Consider the following 24,800-nt stretch of genomic DNA (forward strand, 5'->3'; position numbering starts at 1 on the left):
TCACGGACCCTCGTCGGCAAGGCGTTCCGCAGTGGGTTTTATTGGCCCACCGCACTCAATGATGCCGTCGAACTGGTGAAAGCTTGTGAGGCCTGCCAGTTCCACGCCAAGCAGATCCATCAGCCGGCAGGAGGCCTGCAGACTATACCCCTTTCGTGGCCATTCGCAGTCTGGGGGCTGGACATCCTGGGCCCGTTTCCTCGGGCGCCAGGGGGCTACCGCTACCTCTACGTCGCCGTGGACAAGTTCACCAAGTGGGCTGAAGTAGAGGCCGTCCGCACCATCCCCGCGGGTTCCTCGGTCAAGTTCATCAGGGGCATCGTGAGCCGGTTCGGGGTGCCGAACCGCATCATCACAAACAACGGTCTGCAGTTCACCAGTAACCTCTTCAAAACATACTGTGCTAACCTTGGAACGCGGATATGCTACGCTTCGGTGGCGCACCCCCGAAGCAACGGCCAGGCCGAGCGAGCCAACGCAAAGGTCCTGAGGGGCCTCAAGACCAGGACGTTCAAGAATAAGCTGGAGGTCTGCGGCAGAGGTTGGTACGACGAGTTTCAGTCCGTGTTGTGATCCATCCGCACAACCGCGACCAAGCTGACTGGAGAGACCCCGTTCTTCCTGGTCTATGGAGCCGAAGCGGTCCTCCCTCACGAGGTCAGACGTCGCTCCGCGCGGGTCTTGGCGTTCGATGAGGCACAGCAGGACGCCATGCAAGGGATGGACCTCATGCTGGGGGAGGAACGTCGCCGAGAAGCCGCGCTGCGAGCGGCGAGGTACCAACAAGCACTGCAACGATATCACTGCCGCAACATCCGCCCTAGAACTCTCGAGGTAGGAGACCTCATGCTCAGGCGGGTTCTCTCCAGGGAGGGATTGCACAAGCTCTCTCCCATGTGGGAGGGCCCGTTCAAGGTTTTTCATGTTTCCAGGCCCGGCTCCACGCGTTTGGAGACTCAGGAGGGGGTGCCGGTCCAGAACGCATGGAACATCCAGCACCTCCGGAGGTTCTACCCCTAAAAAGGCCCAGAGCTTGTGAAGAAGGCGAATGCCTGTGAAGCTGTCGCGTTTTGGAAAAGGCCCAGAGCCTGTGAAGAAGGCGAATGCCTGTGAAGCTGTCGCGTTTTGGAAAAGGCCCAGAGCCTGTGAAGAAGGCGAATGCCTGTGAAGCTGTCGCCTTTTGGAAAAGGCCCAGAGCCTGTGAAGAAGGCGAATGCCTGTGAAGCTGTCGTGTTTTGGAAAAGGCCCAGAGCCTGTGAAGAAGGCGAATGCCTGTGAAGCTGTCGCATTTTGAAAAAGGCCCAGAGCCTGTGAAGAAGGCGAATGCCTGTGAAGCTGTCGCGTTTTGGAAAAGGCCCAGAGCCTGTGAAGAAGGCGAATGCCTGTGAAGCTGTCGCGTTTTGGAAAGGGTCCGGAGCCTGTGAAGAGGGCAAACGCCCGTGAAGCCTGCTTCCCCCAAGAAAGGCCCGAAGCCTGTGAAGAAGGCCAACGCCTGTGAAGCTCGCCGCCCGTGACACTCTCACGTAATAATGAGTTGGGGCTGTACATGCCCCGGAGTCTCAGGAGCGCCGGCCTCAGGCCCTGGGGCTCCCTCCCACGTCCAGTGGAAGCACTTAGCTCCGCGCTGGTGAGAAGACGTCGAAGACTAGATTAAGTGCCAGACGCGGTTTTTTTATTTGCTTTCCATAGTTGGCTTGTTCATTCTCATTCAAAGTTTTATTGAAGCTGTTGCCGTCTTTGGCTCGTGGTTCTTTGACTTTTTCACTCTCATGCCTCGATTTCTTTTATGCAAGGCCTCGCGAGGGGGCAGCTGAGCGCCCTCGCAAGTGTTCCTGTCCTAGTCGTTCAAAGGCTTCACGACCTGGGTCCATTACAGGCGCACCCCTCCAGTCCGTGCCCCACGGGCACCGCGACACGAACACAGGGCCTGGGTCGGTCGCCCCCCCATGGCTGGGGCCGGGAACTATCCACGCGCGGGCACGTAGCCGGAAGGCACGATAACAGAAGCAAAGCGATGATTAACAGTAATAACCCAAACACGCCCCCGCGGGGCTCCACGCTACTGTCTTTTTACGCAGGAAAAAGGAAAAGAAAGAACAAATCAGGCGCAGCTCGCCTCACACCGGCCTGCAGAGAAGGCTCGAGCTGCCTCCGGGGCTCAGGCAGACTCCCTCTCGCGCTTCACCGAAACGCGATGGCCGGCAGACACGCTACCACCTCCCAAGCATGTACGACGGCGTGGAGGCTGACCGCGGCCATCGCTAGAAGAGTCGCCACCTGAAGAAGAGCCGGTGAAGCTTGGGGAACCCTGAGCGCCGCCAATCACGCGAGCGCTGTCCTCTCCATCATCGCCGGGGCTGGGTTCCCGGCCGTGGTCGTCGTCCTCAGGGCAGCACCCTGCGCGGCGACCATCTTCCCCAAACACCCTCACGTAGAGGGTGGCATCGCCGTCAAACTTGAAGTGCAGGGTGCATCGACGTCTCAGGCCACGCGCGCGGGCAAACGTCTGCCAACCGCGGGTCAAGGCCAGGCTCCCGGCTGCGGAGACCTCCAGTGAAGCCCATGAGGCCCGGCTGCAGCAGCCGTCTGCCTGAAGCCAGAGGACGCCCGGGGTGTCGGCCGGGATCTCGCCGAGGAGGAAGCGAGGAAGTTGAAGCCGGGTGCTAGTCGGCTCCGCCGACCACACAACGAACTCCGGCAGCACCTCTGCAGTGCGAAAGCGCGGCCTAGGGGGACGCGCGACCGAAGCGCGCGCCCCGGCCGCAGCAGTCCGTCACCGTGCTGGAAATCGTCTCCACGGCCGCGGGGAGCTGCCGTGGTGGCCACAGGATGTTTGCGGGGGCGCCCTCGGCCGCGCTTGGGCGGGGGAGAGGCAGGCTCAACCTGGCGAGCCTTCCCCTTCTCTGCGGTCGAGAACCTCCTCGACGGGGCCATGATAAAGAAGGAGAAGCAAGAAGGGATGGACTGGAAGGGCGCGCGCCGTTCCGTACTTATGGCCGGCGAAGGCCAACCGCCGACCTCCACAATCGCAGGTAATCATGACCCGCTTTGCATGCAGAGACTTGTCCAATCCGTGCAGTTGCCGAGGCGCCATGAGGAAGTGGAGACGCCCACGTCCAGTCAACCGCCACGCGGCGCTCAAGGCCGCAGGCTGTTAGGGCCCGCGGCGCTTCGCTCTTGCCCTTTCGCCTCCCTGCACGGCCAGGTCCGGGCGCGCCTTGGACCCGGGGGCTACTGTCGGCGTTCTGGGAACGGGGGTCCCCAGACTTGCCTGCCTGCGGCCTGCGGCATTGCTCAAAGGGGACCCAGCATGGCCCGTCCTCATCAACACAGACCCAAGACCCTCCGAGGGGCCAAGCCTCGCGGGGCGGACGACACGGAGCTTCCTCAGGCACGGCCTCATCAGGTTGGCTCGCAAGGAGGCGGAGATATCAAGGCGGGGTACCTCACGAGGTGCCCGTGATGCAAGCCATGACGACCAAGGACGCCAGGCGGGCGCCAGCCCGCGCAGCGTCCTCCTTTTCTCTTTGGTGCAAAGGGAGTAAGCGCAGGTGAGAGCATCAAGCAAAGACACCCGTTTCGGTGAAACGAGACCAAGACCGGTCCAACGGCAGGGAAGAAGTCATTGTGGAGCCCAAGCCAACGTCACCACCAGAGTCTTTGACAGGCGAGGACCAACTTTAGTCAGGATAAATGTACCAGATGTTTCCTTTCAAAATGGCCAATTGTTGGCGCCCTTCCCGCTCAATATTTGGGAAGAGGCCCAGGGCCTTTGCCTATAAATAGGACTAGCCACCCCTAGGGTAGCAGGGGGGGGGGGGAATCGGAGAAGAGAGAGGGAGAAGGGTGACTGAACTCCTCCTAGCAGTTCGTCGCCCCAGCCAGGAACAGACCCTCGCGAGGATGTTCTTTCTTGTATTGCTCATCATCATCAGTCCAAGAGGCAATCCACCACACCACACACTGGAGTAGGGTATTGCACCACAACGGTGACCCGAACCAGTATAAACCCTATGTCTGTTGTACTGTTCTTTCCACAGCTTAGATCTTAGCAAGGCGGAGGGGCGCAGATAAAAGGAAGGCGAATTCTCCGCGCGCACCATAGTGTTCGAATCTTAAGGGTCTGCCGGAATCCGAAATCCGACACTGACCATCAGTACTCCATTTACATCGTGAGAAGAAAAGCATGGGGGTGCACGGAATACAGGGAGGGGCACCGAAGAGATGGACCGCATTCAAACTCGCCGCCCAGCCCAGTGCGATCAGTCATCACACGCTACCGCCACGATCGACGGCGACCTGTCATCGACGCAACGTCGGCCTCTCGTCTCGCCTGCTAATCAATACTACGTGTACCACTAGCACCGGCTTTCTGCTGTTCACGTACTTCGTGTTTTTTTTTTCTTTCCCAGACGGAGAACAACGAAATTAGGTACACGTACTTCGTCGTCTAATCACATCACCACGTAGACGTAGCAGTGGTGGTTAGTCCTACTGCCAAGCGTGCATGTGTACGCAGGCACATGTATGTGTGTACATTGATCAGATTGATTGGCTTGTGGTGCTGTACACATTAAATATGTCTGTGCATCGACCTGCCCTGCCCACCAGCACGTCGCTGTGCGCGTATTTGCACCGGCGAAATCTGCAGCTTTATTTCTGATTCACGTTAACCAGCGGTCGGTGCCTCATCAGTAGCAACTCGCAGTAATTGATGGATCATGGATGAATGAATGAATGTAGCTGTTTAAGCTTGCGACAGTATTGATTTCAAGTAAGTACTCCTGTTTAGAGGAGCCTACAACTAATGCGTCATACTGTACATTGGATCCCTCCAGGCTCCAACGTTATACCTCCAAAATATTTGTAAATACTCCGTATGTGGTATCAGCATTTTTTTAAAAATTGAAGGAGAGATGAACAAACAAGCAAGCATTATCATGAATTTTGTTGCGATTGTTCGGAAAGCGAAAATTTCACGAGAATTTGGTGAAAACAGGGAGCACAAATTCTTGTGAAATTCCGGCCTTCCAAGCGGGCCGCTAATCAAACAGGGCCGCCGTAGAACTTTCGAGATCTCAAAGAAAAGAAAACCGATGACGTTTTGCCGGTTGACTAACCAAGAAGCTAATGTGCACTTCTGGTGATGCTAAGATCGTCGTCACCTGCCTTGTCGCCGGCGAGGTCCTCCTCGTCCTTGCCCTGCAGGCTATGGCTTGATGAAGCAGGCGAGCGCGAGGCGTCGCCGTTCCGATCGCCGCATTGCTCCTCGGTCGTTGTGGTGGCGGGAGTGACGTCGCCTTCGCAGCCACATGTGCTGCTGGACGTGCTGGTGCTGGCGGTGCTCCCGCTGCCGCCGCTGGCGCTGGTGGTCGTCATCGTCGTCGCTGTGGTGGTGGTGGTTGGCGCGGCAGAAGAGGACGACGCCGGCGGCGCGGCGAGGCCGACCAGGAGGTCGACGAAGGCGCCGACGATGAGTGCGTGGTTGTGCTTGCCGTTGATCCGGAGGTACCACACGAGGAGCTCCTCCAGCGCTTCCCAGCCGCGCAGCCCGTGCGCGGCCACCATCTCCTCCATGGACGCCCGGAAGTCCCCGTACGGGTCCTCCGAGTCCACCGCCACCGCCACGCTCTCCTCCACCAGCGACGTCGACGCAATCGGCTCCGACTGCGGCTTCTCCTCGGCCTCATCCGCTTGTGCCGCCGACTGCTTCCCAGGCGACAGCGCCAAGATGGAGTTGGACGCCGGGCCCGGAGGGTCGACGAAGAAGCGGTCGGTGGACGTGCGGCCGAGGCTGCGGATCACCGCCTCCGACCACTCCTCCGACGCGGTCGTCGTCGAGAAACCGTCATCGTCATCCAGCTCCAGCACGCCCTGCCCCTCCTCCTCCTCCTCCTCATCGAAGCAGGAGCCGTCGGCGGAGATGTAGTCGAGCTGGTAGACGGAGTTGACCGTCTTGTACATTTCCCCGGCGCCGCCGTGGATGAGCCTCGCCGCAGCCGCGGGGCTCCTGCTGACGGCGGCGGCGGTTCTGCAGGGCCGGCGGCGTTCTTCCTCGCGGAAGGAGGCCGTCTGTGGATTCCGGCACGACGGCCACGGCCACGGCGGAGAAGGCTCGTCGGCGCCGGCGGGGAGCTTGGAGAAGATGGAGGTGAGGCCTTTCTTGCCCATTGGAACCCCACACGGGAGACGAACGAACTGAGGAAGGAGATGAGCTCGAGCGAGCTGTACTGTAGAGAGAGAAAGTAGAGCTGCCGTGGTAATGGAGGGAAACGGGGGCGGCGTGAGGTAGAGAGTAGCTGCAGCAATTAAGAGAGGGAGAGACGACACATGGGGATGGGACCGCGGATCATGTGCCCGTATTTATCTACTCTGTCTCACTCTCTGCGTAGACTTGTAGACTGTGTGATGCTAATGCAACAAATATTATTTTTGGCGGGAAGCCAATGCAACAGTTGATAGTTGAATCCGTGTCAGCTAGCTCCGGTTTATATTTATCCTACCGGTGGTTACGCAGGTCAGCTCTTCCCAATTTGGAATGCGTTTTTTTTTTTGAAAACCTCTTTGGCCTTTTGAATTGATGAATTTCGTAGGAGTTCGTAGGCTTTTAGTTTTCCAAATATATGTCCTATCAAGACTAATGGACTGTTTCAAACTTCCAAGCATAGCATTTTATCCTATACCTAGATAGTGCAATTTTAAATCCAAAACCATCTTTTCAACAAATGATGCTTTTATTAACTCAAAATGTAGCATCAAGTGGAACATACATATGAAGCGATATCCGGCCTCTGAATAGCTATGCACACAGCCTACAGAAACAAGTTCAACAAAAATAAAAAGGTATAACGACACAATGGCAGCGGTGAAATCCTATGGAACCGACACTAAGTCTATGTCATAGGAGAAAGTGGACCAATCTAAAGATCATGTTGCCATTAATGTTGGGTAAAAACCTCCGTGACCACCTCCCTCCAAACTCGTACGCACCATCTTAAGCAACAGTTGGTACTATGTTCGATGCATCGTAGATCACATACAAAGTATGTGTGTACAACGAAAAGCGACCTGCAAACAAGAAAGTGTTTGCCATTAGAAATAATGCAATTTATACATAGACAATGCGGCTGTAATAAGGCAGACGCTTCCACCCTTATAAGCATATTTAACCTATTTCGTATTTCGTCAAGCCAGTGATCATGTATATTAGCATCATTGATGGACGGATATAGATTGGACACTATTTAAATTACTCATTAGATATTTTATTTTGCTATTTTGCTAAATGGTGAATAAGTAAACCCTTCTCCATTTTGGTGTTTTAGTCTGAGGCCCACCTTCACACTTTGCAGATGGTCTTTTTGTGATATTTGGGAGCTATCTCAATTATTTCACTATTTTTGCCCAATCCTAGTTATCACTCATAGTTCAAACCCATTTATTACATTAAACAGATTTATTTTCTAAATACATATTAAACGAAGTCCAAATAGTTTGATTATTTTTGAATGGCCTTGATATGGTCTAGAGAAGTCACATTTATAATTCCATTCAATTCAAAGTTTGTTTGATGCTCTAACTAAATTATATTTGGTTGCAACCTTTATTTAATAAATTATTTATAATTAAAATTTGCGAAATGAGTCAGCCTACCTTACTGCACATATCCAGCCCCCTAGCCCTTGTGTACAAGGAAAACATTCCCTGTCTTTTTGGAACCAAAATCCTAGGCCTAATCCCCTCTCCATCCACCTTAGATCCAACCCCACCTCAAGATGGGCGTCGGCGCCTGATCCAACGGCCAGGCGCCAGCCACCACTACTACGGACCGGTGAGCCAAAGCGAGCCCTCGCCGATGCCGAGTTGCCTCTCTGCCTCCCATAGCCTCCCCGCGCCACCTACTTCCCAATTACGCGACCATCCCACCTTTCGCCTCTGTCGCCGCTCCGTTGAGGAGCTCTACCGCCGCATGTTCGGCGGTGATGATCTGCAAGTGCATAGACTACAATTGTAGCTTTTTTGAGGAAATGGTCTTTGCCTCCTGTAGAGGCTTGCAGAGATGTGTCTACAAGTTAATTACAATACAAAGCAAAAGGGAAACACAGATTGTAGAATTGCAAGTGATTGGCGGCTAAAAGTAATTAAAGTGCTAGATTGGAATAAAAGGGCAAAGGAGGGTAAGTGGCTCCAATGAAATCGAAGCAGTAAAGCATTCTCAGGGAGTCTAGATTCCCTACTTGTATGTATCTGATGTAACACATGTGAATGCTAGATTCCTTATTAGTATGTATCTAATGTAACACATGTGAACGCACAGTTCTAGGTTTGGAACTAAGCCACTATATATGTTTCTGTAAGTTGGTAGAGCCACGTACAGATACATGCATACATGCCACAACCATGTATCACATACGCCACCACCATTCCTCCCCATAAAAGGTTGCGACAACGATGATTAAGGATCTTCCGTGAACGTAGCTAAGGAGGTATTCGATAATCCGCTATCAAGTGATCATGAAACGAGGGAAATATCTTTTGTGTCACTGCATTACCTCCGCAAATCCACCATTCGTCGATAGTAATAACTTTCACGTCCCTAAGGGAGAATGTTGAGTGGTTGACTTGACCCAATCGGTAAGATTGTTAACATAAACATACAAAGAGGATGTTGAATCCTATCGTTGTTCAACACCTAAACATCCTAGGGTTCGCCCATATCCCCGAGAACCGGGGGTTTTACTTGGACATCAAGAAAAACATCATCAAAGAGGTAATCATGGTGATCATGGACGGATGATCAAAGTAATACACGTAGGGATCAACTTAGGGTTTTGTATTACAAAGGGATGAATGGATGAAGATGATTGATGTTAGAGTCTCATTGATCGAGAGGACAGCATGGCCGATCCCTTTTATCTATTACCCCTCCGGATCCCTTCCGAAGGCTAGCTAGTGTTCTTGGTTCTTGATTTTTTTATCTCTCTAGTGATGTCCCTAGTGACTTGAAACACCAAGATAAAGTAGTTGACTAGTAGGAGGCAACACCACCTGGTACGAGCGCTGGTACAAGCGGGGGCGCTTGTACCAGGCACCGTCTTCTCTCCATGGAGGCTATGTTTTAGTTGGGAATTGCTCCATTTGATCGTTCCTCTTTATGATAGGTTCGCACGACGTCAATTAATGTGATATTCACCAATATACATGTGTTTCCTCATTTAATGCTACAGATCTCCTTCTTGGTTAAGATCCTTGTAAAAAATCAAACAAAAGGGTGCGTGGACGCGATAAAATTCTGACAAATACTATGACTATGGCACATAACTAAAAGTAAAAAAAAGTGATACAATTTTGGGTCACCAACTCCCCCAAGTTTAGATTTTTGCTTGTCCGCAACTTGAAAGAACAAGGCCATCATGTTCATGAGGTGAGGATAAATGTAAATGAAAGAATCCATTGCACCGAGTCTACATTCACATAAAATACAAGATCATGATGAACACTAGCATATTGTTACCATCAAAAAAGTTATGAAAGCTTCCACTCCTTTAGTAATCGATTCATTAACATAGGTATAGAAACTTTATGCAATAAGTTATCTTTACTTCAACCGAGCAAGTTACGAGGGCTCTCATTACTGTTTAGGAAGCATTTGTACCCTTGATTTATTTTCAGATTTAGCGTTTTTCATTTTCACCTTCTCTCCGGAAGCGGACTTATTTTCCCATGTCACAATCATTTATCTTTAACTTGTAACACGTAAGCTATGCATACTTTACTACCAGGATAAATGAAAAATGAGCCTTGCAAATTTCAACGATCATTCTCAACACTTTGACAACTTTGGGTTTCCCGCTTCTTGCTCTTAATAAATTGTATTCAGAATTACGTCCCAGAACCATACTTTAATCTCATTTGTTCTTAGCTTTCACTATTCAATTGACACTTGAGATGTGGAAGACTTATAATTATGCGAAAGTAAAGATGGAGTAGTTCTAAAACTAGATCTTGCATCTAATATAGTCATCTCAAAAGAGCAATGAAAACTTCTCATCATGCATATCCACTAGTCATCTGGAAAGACTCCAACATGATAAAAAAGAAACTTGGCAATTCAACTTATTATGAGAACAAATTAAGTTAAACTATAAAGTAAACACACATGATGATAAAGAAAGATACAAGGGCTTCAAAATCTCCCCAAGCTTAACATTCTAAGCCGAGGAGATTTGTTCATCCCTCTAGTTGGTGTTACCATGGGTTTTTTCTATAGCAGGCACAGGGTGGCGAGCAAGTGCTTGGTGGAGACGTTCATTGGTTTATTCTAGAACGATGATGCAAGCCTTTAGCATATCCACCTTCTCCTCCGGTTGGGTAACGAGACACAACGAAGAAGCAAGACCCTTTGAGGTGCTCTCACCATCTTTTCCTCCACCTTCCTAATATGTTCAGGTAAAAGTTCAAGCTGAAGGGATGAACCGTTAGCCATGTATCTCATTGGCGGATGCAATCTTCAAGGTTGTTGCCAATTTGCACGTGAAGGATAATGCTCGAAATAAACTAATCTAACTTGGTGAGTTTTTTGGAAATAATCTGTGAGAATAGATGCGTATGGCTACAGATTTCAATGACACAACTGCAGGCATGCATAAGCTCCAACAAATATGACTCCACAATGACAGAAGAACATCCTGAGTTCTCGATAAAATGCAGACCCTTCTGAAGAGCCATGGCCTCCGTTGTTGTAGCATCGAGGAGATGATTTAGAAACCAAAACCTCCTTGTATAGCATGCACATGATCATCCAAGAGCATGGTTGCTGCTGCCTCGGATTCATTCTCAAAGTAAGCCACATCAATATTTAGCTTATAATATTTAGCCATGATATTTACTGTAGTTCTACACTAGCAACAGCCCCAATGTAATTTGATGCAATGGCTTGGATTGCAAAGTTCTATTCACTGGATTCAACATCTGCTCACCCTTAACCGCCTCTCACCGTTGCCACCAAATTTTCCACACCACTACAATGCTGGATACGTACAAACCGAGCTGGCTAAGAATCGACGCCTTTCGTCTCGGACTCCTAAGGCTTTCCTCGAGTAAAATTGAGCCACGTCTTCACACGAATTATTTCGCAACTTCTTCATGGAGTTTCTGATGATCTAGATGGACTTCAACTGATTTCCTTGCTGCTTTGCTAAAATCACTATCATCTCCCATATCGATGTAGTAGAAACCCTAGGAAATTTGATGAGCGAGAGCAAACAACCCACGGAGGCGCACCGAACCAGGGTGGAAAAATTACCATAATAGACGTTCTTGCAAGATAAAAATCTCGACATGCAAAGGCATTGACGGATGACAGATAGATTCTCGGTGGATGAAGACACCAATAGAGAACATAGTCATGAGCAACAAAACACGATGTTAAATTATAGTAAAATTCATATGGAGCATTTTTTAGGATTTTTTTGCCGGTGAGTCATTCTATTTCGCATGGGATTCAAAAATTTGTGGAAGATAATATATCTTATCTCACGTTCCAAAAAGTAATTATATGTGTGACATTCCCCTGTTATTTCATACTAAGAGTGAAAGGGCGTGGATGCCGCCTAGAGGGGGGTGAATAAGTTATTTAAAAATAATTACGGTTTAGGTTTGAGTAAATGCAGAAAAAACTAGCATTTAATTTACCAAACATAAAACCTAAATAAATTAGGCTCAACTATGTGCACCACCAACTATGCTAAACAAGTTAAACAACCATGTGATAGCAAAATATATAACTTGATGCACGATGGCTATCACAAAGTAAGTGCATAAGTAAAGGGCTCGGGTAAGAGATAACCGAGACACATATAGACGAAGATGTTCCCAAATACCACAATGGCTCGCCATATTCTCCTCACGCCCTCGCACAATGCAAGGTGTTGTGACTCCACTAAGGGACCCTTGAGGGCGGTCACCAAACCCCGTAAAATTGGAGACCCTTGAGGGCGGTTACTGAACTCGTACAAATTGCCTGAGGCAATGTCCACAACTCAATTGGTGGCTCCCGAAGATTGCCCGAAGTGGTACACCACAATGATTGAGCTTCGTGACAACACAATCGTCTAGGGCGCCCAAGCACCCAAGAGGAACAAGCTCTATGGTATGAATCACCCAAGAGTAATAAGCTACCCAACTTTCACTTCCACTAATAACCATGGAGAACTCAAATCGATGCACCAAATGCAAAGGCGAGAGCACATAGAGTTCTCGAGTCATTCTCTCTCAAATCCTACCACAACAACTAATGCTATAGAGAAATATGAGAGGAAGAAAAAAGAGGAGAGAACACCAAAGAACTCCGGCCAATATGTAGATACAAGAGGTTCCCCTCACTTAGAGGACAGATGGATTGGTGGAAATACATGTCTAGATCTCCTCTTTCTATTCGCTAAAAATAAGAAAGAATCATGGAAGGAATAAAGAGAAAGCAAGCTTCACGATCAAGGTCAACAATGGTGGAGGGTAAACTTGCAACCAGATGCAAGTGTGGAGGTGAAAGAAGGGGGTATTTATACTCCCATGGGGAAAATGACCGTTGTCAGCCCACACCCCCGAGTACCCGGACCATCTAGGGAAAATTGCCTTTAGCCTCGGGCACCCGGTTAGAGCAGAGTCCGAGCAGAGTAGAGGGGCCAGGCACTCGGAATGGACAGAGGGCCACGGGAGACCCCGGGCACCCGGACATGTCTGAGGATATTGGAATCTCTCTATGGTGCCTCTTGGAGCCCATAACAAACTACAAACAGGGAAGAATAGAATTGTCAAAACTTCTGCAAACAAACACGAATTACGAAGAAATCAAGCTTGATAGAAAGCTGTAATGCCCTCGATGCAGATATATCTCCTATGTGTCGAAGCACGACTTAGAGGCATAACCGCATTGAAAGCAATGTCGCAAGTGAGGTAATCTTCGCAAACAACCCATGTACATAAATAAAGGGGAAAGGTACATAGTTGGCTTACACTCGCCACGTCACACAAATACATAAATAAGTCATTACATTCATCCAATACACTCATGGTCCGACTACGGTATCAAAATAAAGATCAACCCCCAAACGCGACAAAGTCCCCGATCGCCCCAACTGGGCACCACTACTGATCATCTAGGAAAGACACAGTAACGACGAGAGTCTTCATCGAACTCCCACTTGAGCTCGGTCATGTCATCTGGAGCGGTATCATCGGTCCCTGCATCTGGTTTTGGAAGTAATCTGTGAGTCACGGGGACTCAGCAATCTCGCACCCTCACGATCAAGACTATTTAAGCTTATAGGTAAGGAAAAGGTATGATGTGGAGCTGCAGCAAGCGACTAGCATATATGGTGGCTAACATATTTGCAAAAGAGAGCGAGAAGAGAAGGCAAAAGCACGGTCGAACAACTATGATCAAGAAGTGATCCTAGAACAACCTACGTCAAGCATTACTCCAACACCATGTTCACTTCCCAGACTCCGCCGAGAAAAGACCATCACGGTTACACACGCGGTTGATGCATTTTAATTAAGTTAAGTTTCAGGTTATCTACAACCGGACATTAACAAATTCCCATCTGCCCATAACAGCGGGCACGGCTTTCGAAAGTTCAAATCCCTGCAGGGGAGTCCCAACTTAGCCCATCACAAGCTCTCACGGTCAATGAAGGATATTCCTTCTCCCAAGACAATCCGATCAGACTCGGCATCCTGGTTACAAGACATCCTCGACAATGGTAAAACAAATCCAGCAACACCGCCCGATTGTGCCAACAAATCCCGATAGGAGCTGCATGAAGGAAATATGCCCTAGAGGCAATAATAAAGTTATTATTTATCTCATTATATCATGATAAATGTTTAATATTCATGCTAGAATTGTATTAACCGGAAACATAATACATGTGTGAATACATAGACAAACAGAATGTCACTAGTATGCCTCTACTTGACTAGCTCGTTAATCGAAGATGGTTATGTTTCCTAACCATAAACAAAAGAGTTGTTATTTGATTAAAAGGATCACATCATTAGGAGAATGATGTGATTGACATGACCCATTCCATTAGGTTAGCACCCGATCGTTTAATATGTTGCTATTGCTTTCTTCATGACTTATACATGTTCCTATGACTATGAGATTATGCAACTCCCGTTTGCCGGAGGAACACTTTGTGTGCTACCAAACGTCACAACGTAACTGGGTGATTATAAAGGAGCTCTACAAGTGTCTCCAAAGCTACATGTTGGGTTGGCGTATTTCGAGATTAGGATTTGTCACTCCGATTGTCGGAGAGGTATCTCTGGGCCCTCTCGGTAATGCACATAACATAAGCCTTGCAAGCATTGCAACTAATGAGTTAGTTGTGAGATGATGTATTACGGAATGAGTAAAGAGACTTGCCGGTAACGAGATTGAACTAGGTATTAAGATACCGACGATCGAATCTCGGGCAAGTAACATACCGATGACAAAGGGAACAACGTATGTTGTTATGCTGTCTGACCGATAAAGATCTTCGTAGAATATGTAGGAACCAATATGAGCATCCAGGTTCCGCTATTGGTTATTGACCGGAAACGTGTCTCGGTCATGTCTACATTGTTCTCGAACCGTAGGGTCCGCACGCTTAACGTTACGATGACAGTTTCATTATGAGTTTATATATTTTGATGTACCGAAGGTTGTTCGGAGTCCCGGATGTGATCATGGACATGACGAGGAGTCTCGAAATCGTCGAGATATAAAGATCGATATATTGGAAGCCTATATTTGGATATCGGAATCGTTCCGGGTGAAATCGGGATTTTACCGGAGTACCGGGGGGTTACCGGAACCCCCTCGGGGGTTATTGGGCCTACATGGGCCCTAAGGGAGAAGAGGAAAGGAGGCAAGAGGTGGCCGCGCGCCCCTCCCCTCCCTAGTCCGAATAGGACAAGGAGAGGGGGGCAGCGCCCCCCTTTTCTTTCCCTCTTCCTCCTCTTTCCCACTTCTCCTTCTCCAACTAGGAAAGAAGGGAGTGCTACTCCCGGTGGGAGTAGGACTCCCCCTTGGCGCGCCCTCCTTGGCCGGCCGCCCCCTCCCCTTGGCTCCTTTATATACGGGGGCAAAGGGGCGCCCTAAGACACACAAGTTGATCTTCGTGATCGTTCCTTAGCCGTGTGCGGTGCCCCCCTCCACCATATTCCACCTCGGCCATATTGTAGCGGTGCTTCGGCGAAGCCCTGCGACGGTTGAACATCAAGATCGTCACCACGCCGTCGTGCTGACGGAACTCCTCCCCGAAGCTTTGCTGGATCGGAGCCCGGGGAGCGTCATTGAGCTGAACGTGTGCCAAGAACTCGGAGGTGCCGGAGTAACGATGCTTGGATCGGTTGGACCGGGAAGACGTACGACTACTTCCTCTATGTTGCGTCAACGCTTCCGCTTTGGTCTACGAGGGTACGTAGACAACACTCTCCCCTCTCGTTGCTATGCATCACCATGATCTTGCGTGTGCGTAGGAATATTTTTGAAATTACTACGTTCCCTAACAGTGGTATCAGATCCTAGGTTTTATGGTTTGATTTTATATGCACGAGTAGAACACAAGTGAGTTGTGGGCGATATAAGTCATACTGCTTACCAGCATGTCATACTTTGGTTCGGCGGTATTGTTGGATGAAGCGGACCGGACCGACATTACGCGTACGCTTATGCGAGACTGGTTCTACCGCCGTGCTTTGCACACAGGTGGTTGGCGGGTGTCAGTTTCTCCAACTTTAGTTGAACCGAGTATGGCTACGCCCGGTCCTTGTGAAGGTTAAAACAGCACCAACTTGACAAACTATCGTTGTGGTTTTGATGCGTAGGTAAGATTGGTTCTTGCTTAAGCCCGTAGCAGCCACGTAAAACTTGCAACAAACAAAGTAGAGGACGTCTAACTTGTTTTTGCAGGGCATGTTGTGATGTGATATGGTCAAGGCATGATGCTAAATTTTATTGTATGAGATGATCATGTTTTGTAACCAAGTTATCAGCAACTGGCAGGAGCCATATGGTTGTCGCTTTATTGTATGCAATGCAATTGCGCTGTAATGCTTTACTTTATTACTAAGAGGTAGCGATAGTCGTAGAAGCATAAGATTGGCGAGACAACAATGATGCTAGAGATCAAGGTGTCGCGCCGGTGACGATGGTGATCATGACGGTGCTTCGGAGATGGAGATCACAAGCACAAGATGATGATGGCCATATCATATCACTTATATTGATTGCATGTGATGTTTATCTTTTATGCATCTTATCTTGCTTTGATTGACGGTAGCATTATAAGATGATCTCTCACTAAATTTTAAGATAAAAAGTGTTCTCCCTGAGTATGCACCATTGCCAAAGTTCGTCGTGCCCAGACACCAGGTGATGATCGGGTGTGATAAGCTCTACGTCCATCTACAACGGGTGCAAGCCAGTTTTGCACACGCAGAATACTCAGGTTAAACTTGACGAGCCTAGCATATGCAGATATGGCCTCGGAACACGGAGACCGAAAGGTCGAGCGTGAATCATATAGTAGATATGATCAACATAGCGATGTTCACCATTGAAAACTACTCCATCTCACATGATGATAGGACATGGTTTAGTTGATTTGGATCATGTGATCACTTAGAGGATTAGAGGGATGTCTATCTAAGTGGGAGTTCTTAAGTAATATGATTAATTGAACTTTAATTTATCATGAACTTAGTCCTGGTAGTATTAGCATATCTATGTTGTAGATCAATAGCTTGCGTTGTTGTTTTCATTTGTTTATTTTGATATGTTCCTAGAGAAAATTGTGTTGAAAGATGTTAGTAGCAATGATGCGGATTGGATCCGTGATCTGAGGTTTATCCTCATTGCTGCACAGAAGAATTATGTCCTTGATGCACCGCTAGGTGACAGACCTATTGCAGGAGCAGATGCAGACGTTATGAACGTTTGGCTAGCTCAATATGATGACTACTTGATAGTTTAGTGCACCATGCTTAACGTCTTAGAATCGGGACTTCAAAGATGTTTTGAACGTCATGGACCATATGAGATGTTCCGGGAGTTGAAGTTAATATTTCAAGCAAATACCCGAGTTGAGAGATATGAAGTCTCCAACAAGTTCTATAGCTAAAAGATGGAGGAGAATCGCTCAACTAGTGAGCATGTGCTCAGATTGTCTGAGTACTACAATCTCTTGAATCAAGTGGGAGTTAATCTTCTAGATAAGATAGTGATTGACAGAATTCTCTAGTCACCATCACCAAGTTAGTGGAACTTCGTGATGAACTATAATATGCAAGGGATAACGGTTACAATTCCCAAGCTCTTCGTGATGCTAAAATCGACGAAGGTAGAAATCAAGAAAAACATCAAGTGTTGATGGTTGACGAGACCACTAGTTTCAAGAAAACGGCAAAGGGAAGAAGGGGAACTTCAAGAAGAACGGCAAGAAAGTTGCTGCTCAAGTGAAGAAGCCCAAGTCTGGTCCTAAGCCTGAGACTAAGTGCTTCTACTGCAAAGGGACTGATCACTGAAAGTGGAACTGCCCCAAGTATTTGGCGAATAAGAAGGATGACAAAGTGAACATAAGTATATTTGATATATATGTTATTGATGTGTACTTTACTAGTGTTTATAGCAACCCCTCAGTATTTGATACTAGTTCAGTTACTATGATTAGTAACTTGAATCGGGAGTTGCAGAATAAACAAAGACTAGTTAAGGGTGAGGTGACGATGTTGGAAGTAGTTCCAAGATTGATATGATCATCATCGCACACTCCCTATACTTTTGGGATTAGTGTTGAACCTGAATAAGTGTTATTTGGTGTTTGCGTTGAGCATGAATATGATTTGATCATGTTTATTGTAATACGGTTATTCATTTAAGTAAGAGAATAAATTGTTGTTCTGTTTACATGAATAAAACCTTATATGGTTACACACCCAATGAAAATAGTTCGTTGGATCTCGATCGTAGTGATACACATAATCATAATATTGAAACCAAAAGATGCAAAGTTAATAATGATAGTGCAACTTATTTGTGGCACTACCGTTTAGGTCATATTGGTGTAAAGCGCATGAAGAAACTCCATGCTGATGGGTTTTTGGAATCACTTGATTATGAATCAGCTGATGCTTGCGAACCATGCCTCATGGGCAAGATGACTAAAACGCCGTTCTCCGGAACTATGGAACGAGCAACTGACTTATTGGAAATAATACATACTGATGTATGAGATCCGATGAGTGTTAAGGCTCGCGGCGGGTATCATTATTTTCTGACCTTCACAGATGATTTGAGCAGATATGGGTATATCTACTTAATGAAACACAAGTCTGAAATATTTGAAAAGTTCAAAGAATTTTAGAGTGAAGTGGAGAATCATCGTAACAAGAAAATAAAAGTTTCTACGATATGATCGCAGAGGTAAAATATTTGAGTTACGAGTTTGGCCTTCAGTTAAAACAATGTGAAATAGTTTCACTACTCACGCCACCTGGAACACCACAGCATAATGGTGTGTCCGAACATCATAACCGTACTTTATTAGATATGGTGCGATCTATGATGTCTCTTACCGATCTACCACTATCGTTTTGGGGTTATGCATTAAAGACAGCTGCATTCACGTTTAAAAGGGCACCATCTAAGTCCGTTGAGACGACACAATCTGAACTGTGGTTTGGCAAGAAACCAAAGTTGTCTTTTCTTAAAGTTTGGGATTGTGATGCTTATATGAAAAAGTTTCATCCTGATAAGCTCAAACCCAAATCAGAGAAATATGTCTTCATAGGATACCCAAACGAATTTGTTGGGTACACCTTCTATCACAGATCCGAAGGCAAATTCGTTGCTGAGAATGGATCCATTCCAGAGAAGGAGTTTCTCTCGAAAGAAGTGAGTGGGAGGAAAGTAGAAAACTTGATAAGGTAATTGTACCTGCTCCCTTATTGGAAAGTAGTTCATCACAGAAATCTGTTCCTCTGACTACTAGACCAATTAGTGAGGAAGCTAATGATGATGATCATGTAACTTACGATCAAGTTACTACCGAACCTCGTAGGTAAACCAGAGTGAGATCCGCACCGGAGTGGTACGGTAATCCGGTTCTGGAGGTCATGTTACTTGACCATGACGAGCCTACGAACTATGAGGAAGCGATGATGAGCCCAGATTCCGTGAAATGGCTTGAGGCCATGAAATCTGAGATGAGATCCATATATGAGAACAAAGTATGGACTTTGATTGACTTGCCCATTGATCGGCGAGCCATTGAGATTAAATGGATATTCAAGTGGAAGACGGACGCTGATAGTAGTGTTACTATCTACAAAGCTAGACTTGCCGAAAAAGGTTTTTGACAAAGTTCAAGGTGTTGACTACGATGAAATTTTCTCACTTGTATCGATGCTTAAAGTCTGTCCGAATCATGTTAGCAATTGCCGCATTTTATGAAATCTGGCAAATGGATAACAAAACTGCAATCCTTAATGGATTTCTTAAAGAAGAGTTGTATATGATGCAACCAGAAGGTTTTGTCAATCCTAAAGGTGTTAACAAAATATACAAGCTCCAATGATCCATCTATGGACTGGTGCAAGCATCTCGGAGTTGGAATATACGCTTTGATAAGTTGATCAAAGCTTATAGTTTTATACAGACTTACGGTGAAGCCTGTATTTACAAGAAAGTGAGTGGGAGCACTACAACATTTCTGATAAGTATATGTGAGTGACATATTGTTGATCGGAAATAATGTAGAATTATTCTGTAAAGCATAAAGAAGTGTTTGAAAGGAGTTTTTCAAAGAAAGACCTCGGTGAAGCTGCTTACATATTGAGCATCAAGATCTATAGAGATAGATCAAGACGCTTGATAAGATTTTTCAATGAGTACATACCTAGACAAGATTTTGAAGTAGCTCAAAATGGAACAGTCAAAAAGAGTTCTTGCCTGTGTTACAAGGTGTGAAATTGAGTAAGACTCAAAGCCCGACCATGGCAGAAGATAGAAAGAGAATGAAAGTCATTCCCTATGCCTCAGCCATAGGTTCTATAAAGTATGCCATGCTGTGTACCAGATCTATTGTATACCCTACACCGTGTTAAGCAAGGGAGTACAATAGTGATCTAAGAGTAGATCACTGGACATTGGTCAAAATTATCCTTAGTGGAATAAGGAAATATTTCTCAATTATGGAGGTGACAAAAAGGTTCGTCGTAAAAAGTTACGTCGATGCAAGTTTTGACACAGATCTGGATGACTCTAAGTCTCGATCTAGATACATATTGAAAGTGGGAGCAATTAGCTAGAGTAGCTCCGTGCAGAGCATTGTAGACATAGAATTCACAAAATACTTACGGATCTGTATGTGATAGACCCGTTGACTAAAATTATCTCCCAAGCAAAACATGATCATACCTTAGTACTCTTTGGGTGTTAATCACATAAACGATGTGAACTAGATTACTGACTCTAGTAAACCCTTTGGGTATAGGTCACATGACAATGTGAACTATGGGTGTTAATCACATGGTGATGTGAACTATTAGTGTTGAATCACATGGCGATGTGAACTAGATTATTGACTCTAGTGCAAGTGGGAGACTGAAGGAAATATGCCCTAGAGGCAATAATAAAGTTATTATTTATTTCCTTATATCATGATAAATGTTTATTATTCATGCTAGAATTGTATTAACCGGAAACATAATACATGTATGAATACATAGACAAACAGAATGTCACTAGTATGCCTCTACTTGACTAGCTCGTTAATCGAAGATGGTTATGTTTTCTAACCATAAACAAAAGAGTTGTTATTTGATTAAGGGGATCACATCATTAGGAGAATGATGTGATTGACATGACCCATTCCATTAGCTTAGCACCCGATCGTTTAGTATGTTGCTATTGCTTTCTTCATGACTTATACATGTTCCTATGACTATGAGATTATGCAACTCCCGTTTGCCGGAGGAACACTTTGTGTGCTACCAAACGTCACAACGTAACTGGGTGATTATAAAGGAGCTCTACAGGTGTCTCCAAAGGTACATGTTGGGTTGGCGTATTTCAAGATTGGGATTTGTCACTCCGATTGTCGGAGAGGTATCTCTAGGCCCTCTCGGTAATGCACATCACATAAGCCTTGCAAGCATTACAACTAATGAGTTAGTTGTGAGATGATGTATTACGGAACGAGTAAAGAGACTTGCCGATAACGAGATTGAACTAGGTATTAAGATACCGACGATCGAATCTCTGGCAAGTAACATACCGATGACAAAGGGAACAACGTATGTTGTTATGCGGTCTGACCGATAAAGATCTTCGTAGAATATGTAGGAACCAATATGAGCATCCAGGTTCCGCTATTGGTTATTGACCGGAAATGTGTCTCGATCATGTCCACATTGTTCTCGAACTGTAGGGTCCGCACGCTTAACGTTACGATGACATTTTCATTATGAGTTTACATATTTTGATGTACCGAAGGTTGTTCGGAGTCCCGGATGTGATCATGGACATGACGAGGAGTCTCAAAATGGTCGAGACATAAAGATCAATATATTAGAAGCCTATATTTGGATATCGGAATCGTTCCGGGTGAAATCAGGATTTTACCAGAGTACCGGGGGGTTACCGGAACCCCCCGGGGGTTATTGGGCCTACATGGGCCCTAAGGGAGAAGAGGAAAGGAGGCAAGAGGTGGCCGTGCACCCCTCCCCTCCCTAGTCCGAATAGGACAAGGAGAGGGGGGCGGCACCCCCCCTTTCCTTTCCCTCTTCCTCCTCTTTCCCACTTCTCCTTCTCCAACTAGGAAAGAAGGGATTCCTACTCCCGGTGGGAGTAGGACTCCCCCTTGGCGCGCCCTCCTTGGCCGGCCGCCCCCTCCCCTTGGCTCCTTTATATACGGGGCAAGGGGGCACCCTAAGACACACAAGTTGATCTTCGTGATCGTTCCTTAGCCGTGTGCGGTGCCCCCCTCCACCATATTCCACCTCGGTCATATTGTAGCGGTGCTTAGGCGAAGCCCTGCGACGGTTGAACATCAAGATCGTCACCACGCCGTCGTGCTGACAGAACTCCTCCCCGAAGCTTTGCTGGATCGGAGCCCGGGGAGCGTCATCGAGCTGAACGTGTGCCAAGAACTCGGAGGTGCCGGAGTAACGGTGCTTGGATCGGTTGGACCGGGAAGACGTACGACTACTTCCTCTATGTTGCGTCAACGCTTCCGCTTCGGTCTACGAGGGTACGTAGACAACACTCTCCCCTCTCGTTGCTATGCATCACCATGATCTTGCGTGTGCGTAGGAATTTTTTTTGAAATTACTACGTTCCCCAACACTGCACATATCTCGTTCTCAGGGCACACTCAGATGAGCCAGACGTCGGGTAGGACAGCCCAGAGTTGCCCCTGGTAGCCCCGGACATCGCTCAGTTGGACCAACACTTAGAGAAGCACTGGCCCGGGGGGGGGGGGGGGGGTTAAAATAAAGATGACCCTTGAGTCCGCGAAACTCAAGGGAAAAAGGCTAGGTGGCGAATGGTAAAACCAATGTTGGGCATTGCTGGAAGAGTTTTATTCAAGGCGAACTGTCAAGGGGTTCCCATTATAACCCAACCGTGTAAGGAACGCAAAAATCCGGGAACATAACACCGATATGACAGAAACTAGGGCGGCAAGAGTGGAATAAAACACCAGGCATAAGGCCGAGCCTTCCACCCTTTACCAAGTATATAGGTGCATTAAGATAAACAAGATAATATGGTGATATCCCAACAATAAAACAATGTTTCAACAAGGAACGATCTCCAATCTTCACCTGCAACTAGCAACGCTATAAGAGGGGCTGAGCAAAGCGGTAACATAGCCAAACAACGGTTTGCTAGGACATGGTGGGTTAGAGGTTTGACATGGCAATATGGGAGGCATGATAAGCATGTGGTAGGTATCATAGCATAGGCATAGTAAAAGAGCGAGCATCTAGCAAGCAAAGATAGAAGTGATTTCGAGGGTATGGTCATCTTGCCTGCAAAGTTTTCAGAGTTGCCTTGATTCTCGTAAGCAAACTCAATGGGCTCCTCATTCACGAACTCGTCTCCCGGCTCTACCCAAGCAAGAACAACAAGCAAAAAGGAACACAGTCAACCACGTGCAATGCTCAAGCAACATGATGCAAACATGGTATGATGTGCGGGATGCGATACGTGATGCATAGGCATGATTTGCAAAGGAATGATTGAACCTGGCCTCAACTTGCAAACCCAAGAGTGCCACTGGAAAGGTGAGGTGATTTCGGTCGAAATCGATATAAAGATCACCGGAATCAGATGCACGGTTTGGAAAAGGCAAGCAAAACAAATATGGCACCGGTCTGCGATAAACAGCAAGTAGCCCTCTAAATGCATCAAGTTAAATATGCTACAACACTCAAACATGACAACAAAATACATGGAAGGGATCCACTCATGATGCTTGACAAAATATGAACACTAAGCTACGGCTAACTCACTCATTAACAGGTTCAAACAAGCATGGCAAAAGTGCAAATGATAACAGGTTTCATACTTAGTGAAATAACAACAAGTCAGGAATTTATCATCAGGAAGCAATCTTTAGAGCATGAAAACTACATGCTACAGGAACATATCATGGCAAAGCAAGGCATGGCATGAAGCTACTCTAAGCACATAACAAAAGTTCCTTAGTGACCTTGAGCCAAAAGGGATCATAAAATACAATTTCAAGCATGTGAACATGGCAAAAACATAAAAAGATACAGACTTGGTGAAAAACTCGAGCATGCAAAACAGTTAACAGGTAGGCATGTTTACGAGCTCGATGCACTCACTACAAAGCATTGCATGACAATATAAGCATACACCCATCAAGAAGACATGGCATAGAAGCCAGACATGGCAAGAATGCCGGGGTACTGATCCACGGGCACCTATGGGACCGGGTCCCTTTCGGTTCGGCGGGGGTGGAGATCGTGCAAAGAGCAAATCGAGGCGATGCACGCGAGCGATTTACCCAGGTTTGGGCTGCACGGATGCGTAAAACCCTACTCCTGCTTTGTGGTTTGTATTGATTTCTTGCTCGGGAGCGCGAAGTGCTACAGTACACTCCAGCCGCTAACGAGACCGAGCGTGAGTGTTTTTCGAACCCCCCTCTACGTTGCACACGGGCCTCCTTTTATATGCTCAAGGGGTCACCGACAGGTGGCAACGGAGGCAAAGGGCAAAAATGGAAAGGTGTTGTGGTAGGTACATCTACCTGCTACAGTGTATCATACCTAACCCTGACGGCAGGGGACAAGGGCCTTAAATGCCCGTCTGTGTCGCCTAAACAGTGCAAAAAGGGACCGTCAGGGGCGCCACCGCTCGCCACGATGGCGATCTTGTCTGCGCCGCTCGCCACCGCGCACCGCAAGCTGCACAGCCTCCCGCCACGTACGCCTGGAGGGGTCCCAGAGCGACACGTTGGTGGATGTGCTGGAGCGCGGGCACAGTGGTGTCTTGCCGCGGCAAGCGCCTTGCCGCGGTTGTTGTCTTGTCGCGCCCGGGAGCTTGTCGCTCACCGGGCCTTGCCGGGACGCGTGGTGCGCCGCGGCAAGTTCCTTAAAGTGCCTTGGTAGGCCTTCCCGGCAAGCTCCTCTTGCCGGGGTCTTGGGATGCTTTTGTTAGCCTTCCCGGCAAGCTCCTCTTGCCGGGGTCTTGTCTCTTTGACTTGGATACTTTGTTC

General features: G+C 47.4%; 1 protein-coding gene across 1 annotated transcript; it reads right to left on the reverse strand.

The window, feature by feature from the left end:
* Positions 1-4,880: 4,880 nt before the first annotated feature.
* Positions 4,881-6,343, reverse strand: LOC125553679 (uncharacterized). Its single transcript, XM_048717426.2, has one exon. The coding sequence runs from the start codon at positions 6,169-6,171 to the stop codon at positions 5,128-5,130; it is 1,044 nt and encodes a 347-aa protein (XP_048573383.1). The 5' UTR covers positions 6,172-6,343; the 3' UTR covers positions 4,881-5,127.
* Between the last annotated feature and the right edge of the window lie 18,457 nt (positions 6,344-24,800).

Source organism: Triticum urartu, chromosome 4A (genome assembly GCF_056163025.1).
Source record: "Triticum urartu cultivar PI428250 chromosome 4A, HENAU_Tu73, whole genome shotgun sequence".
NCBI classification, from domain to species: Eukaryota; Viridiplantae; Streptophyta; class Magnoliopsida; order Poales; family Poaceae; genus Triticum; species Triticum urartu.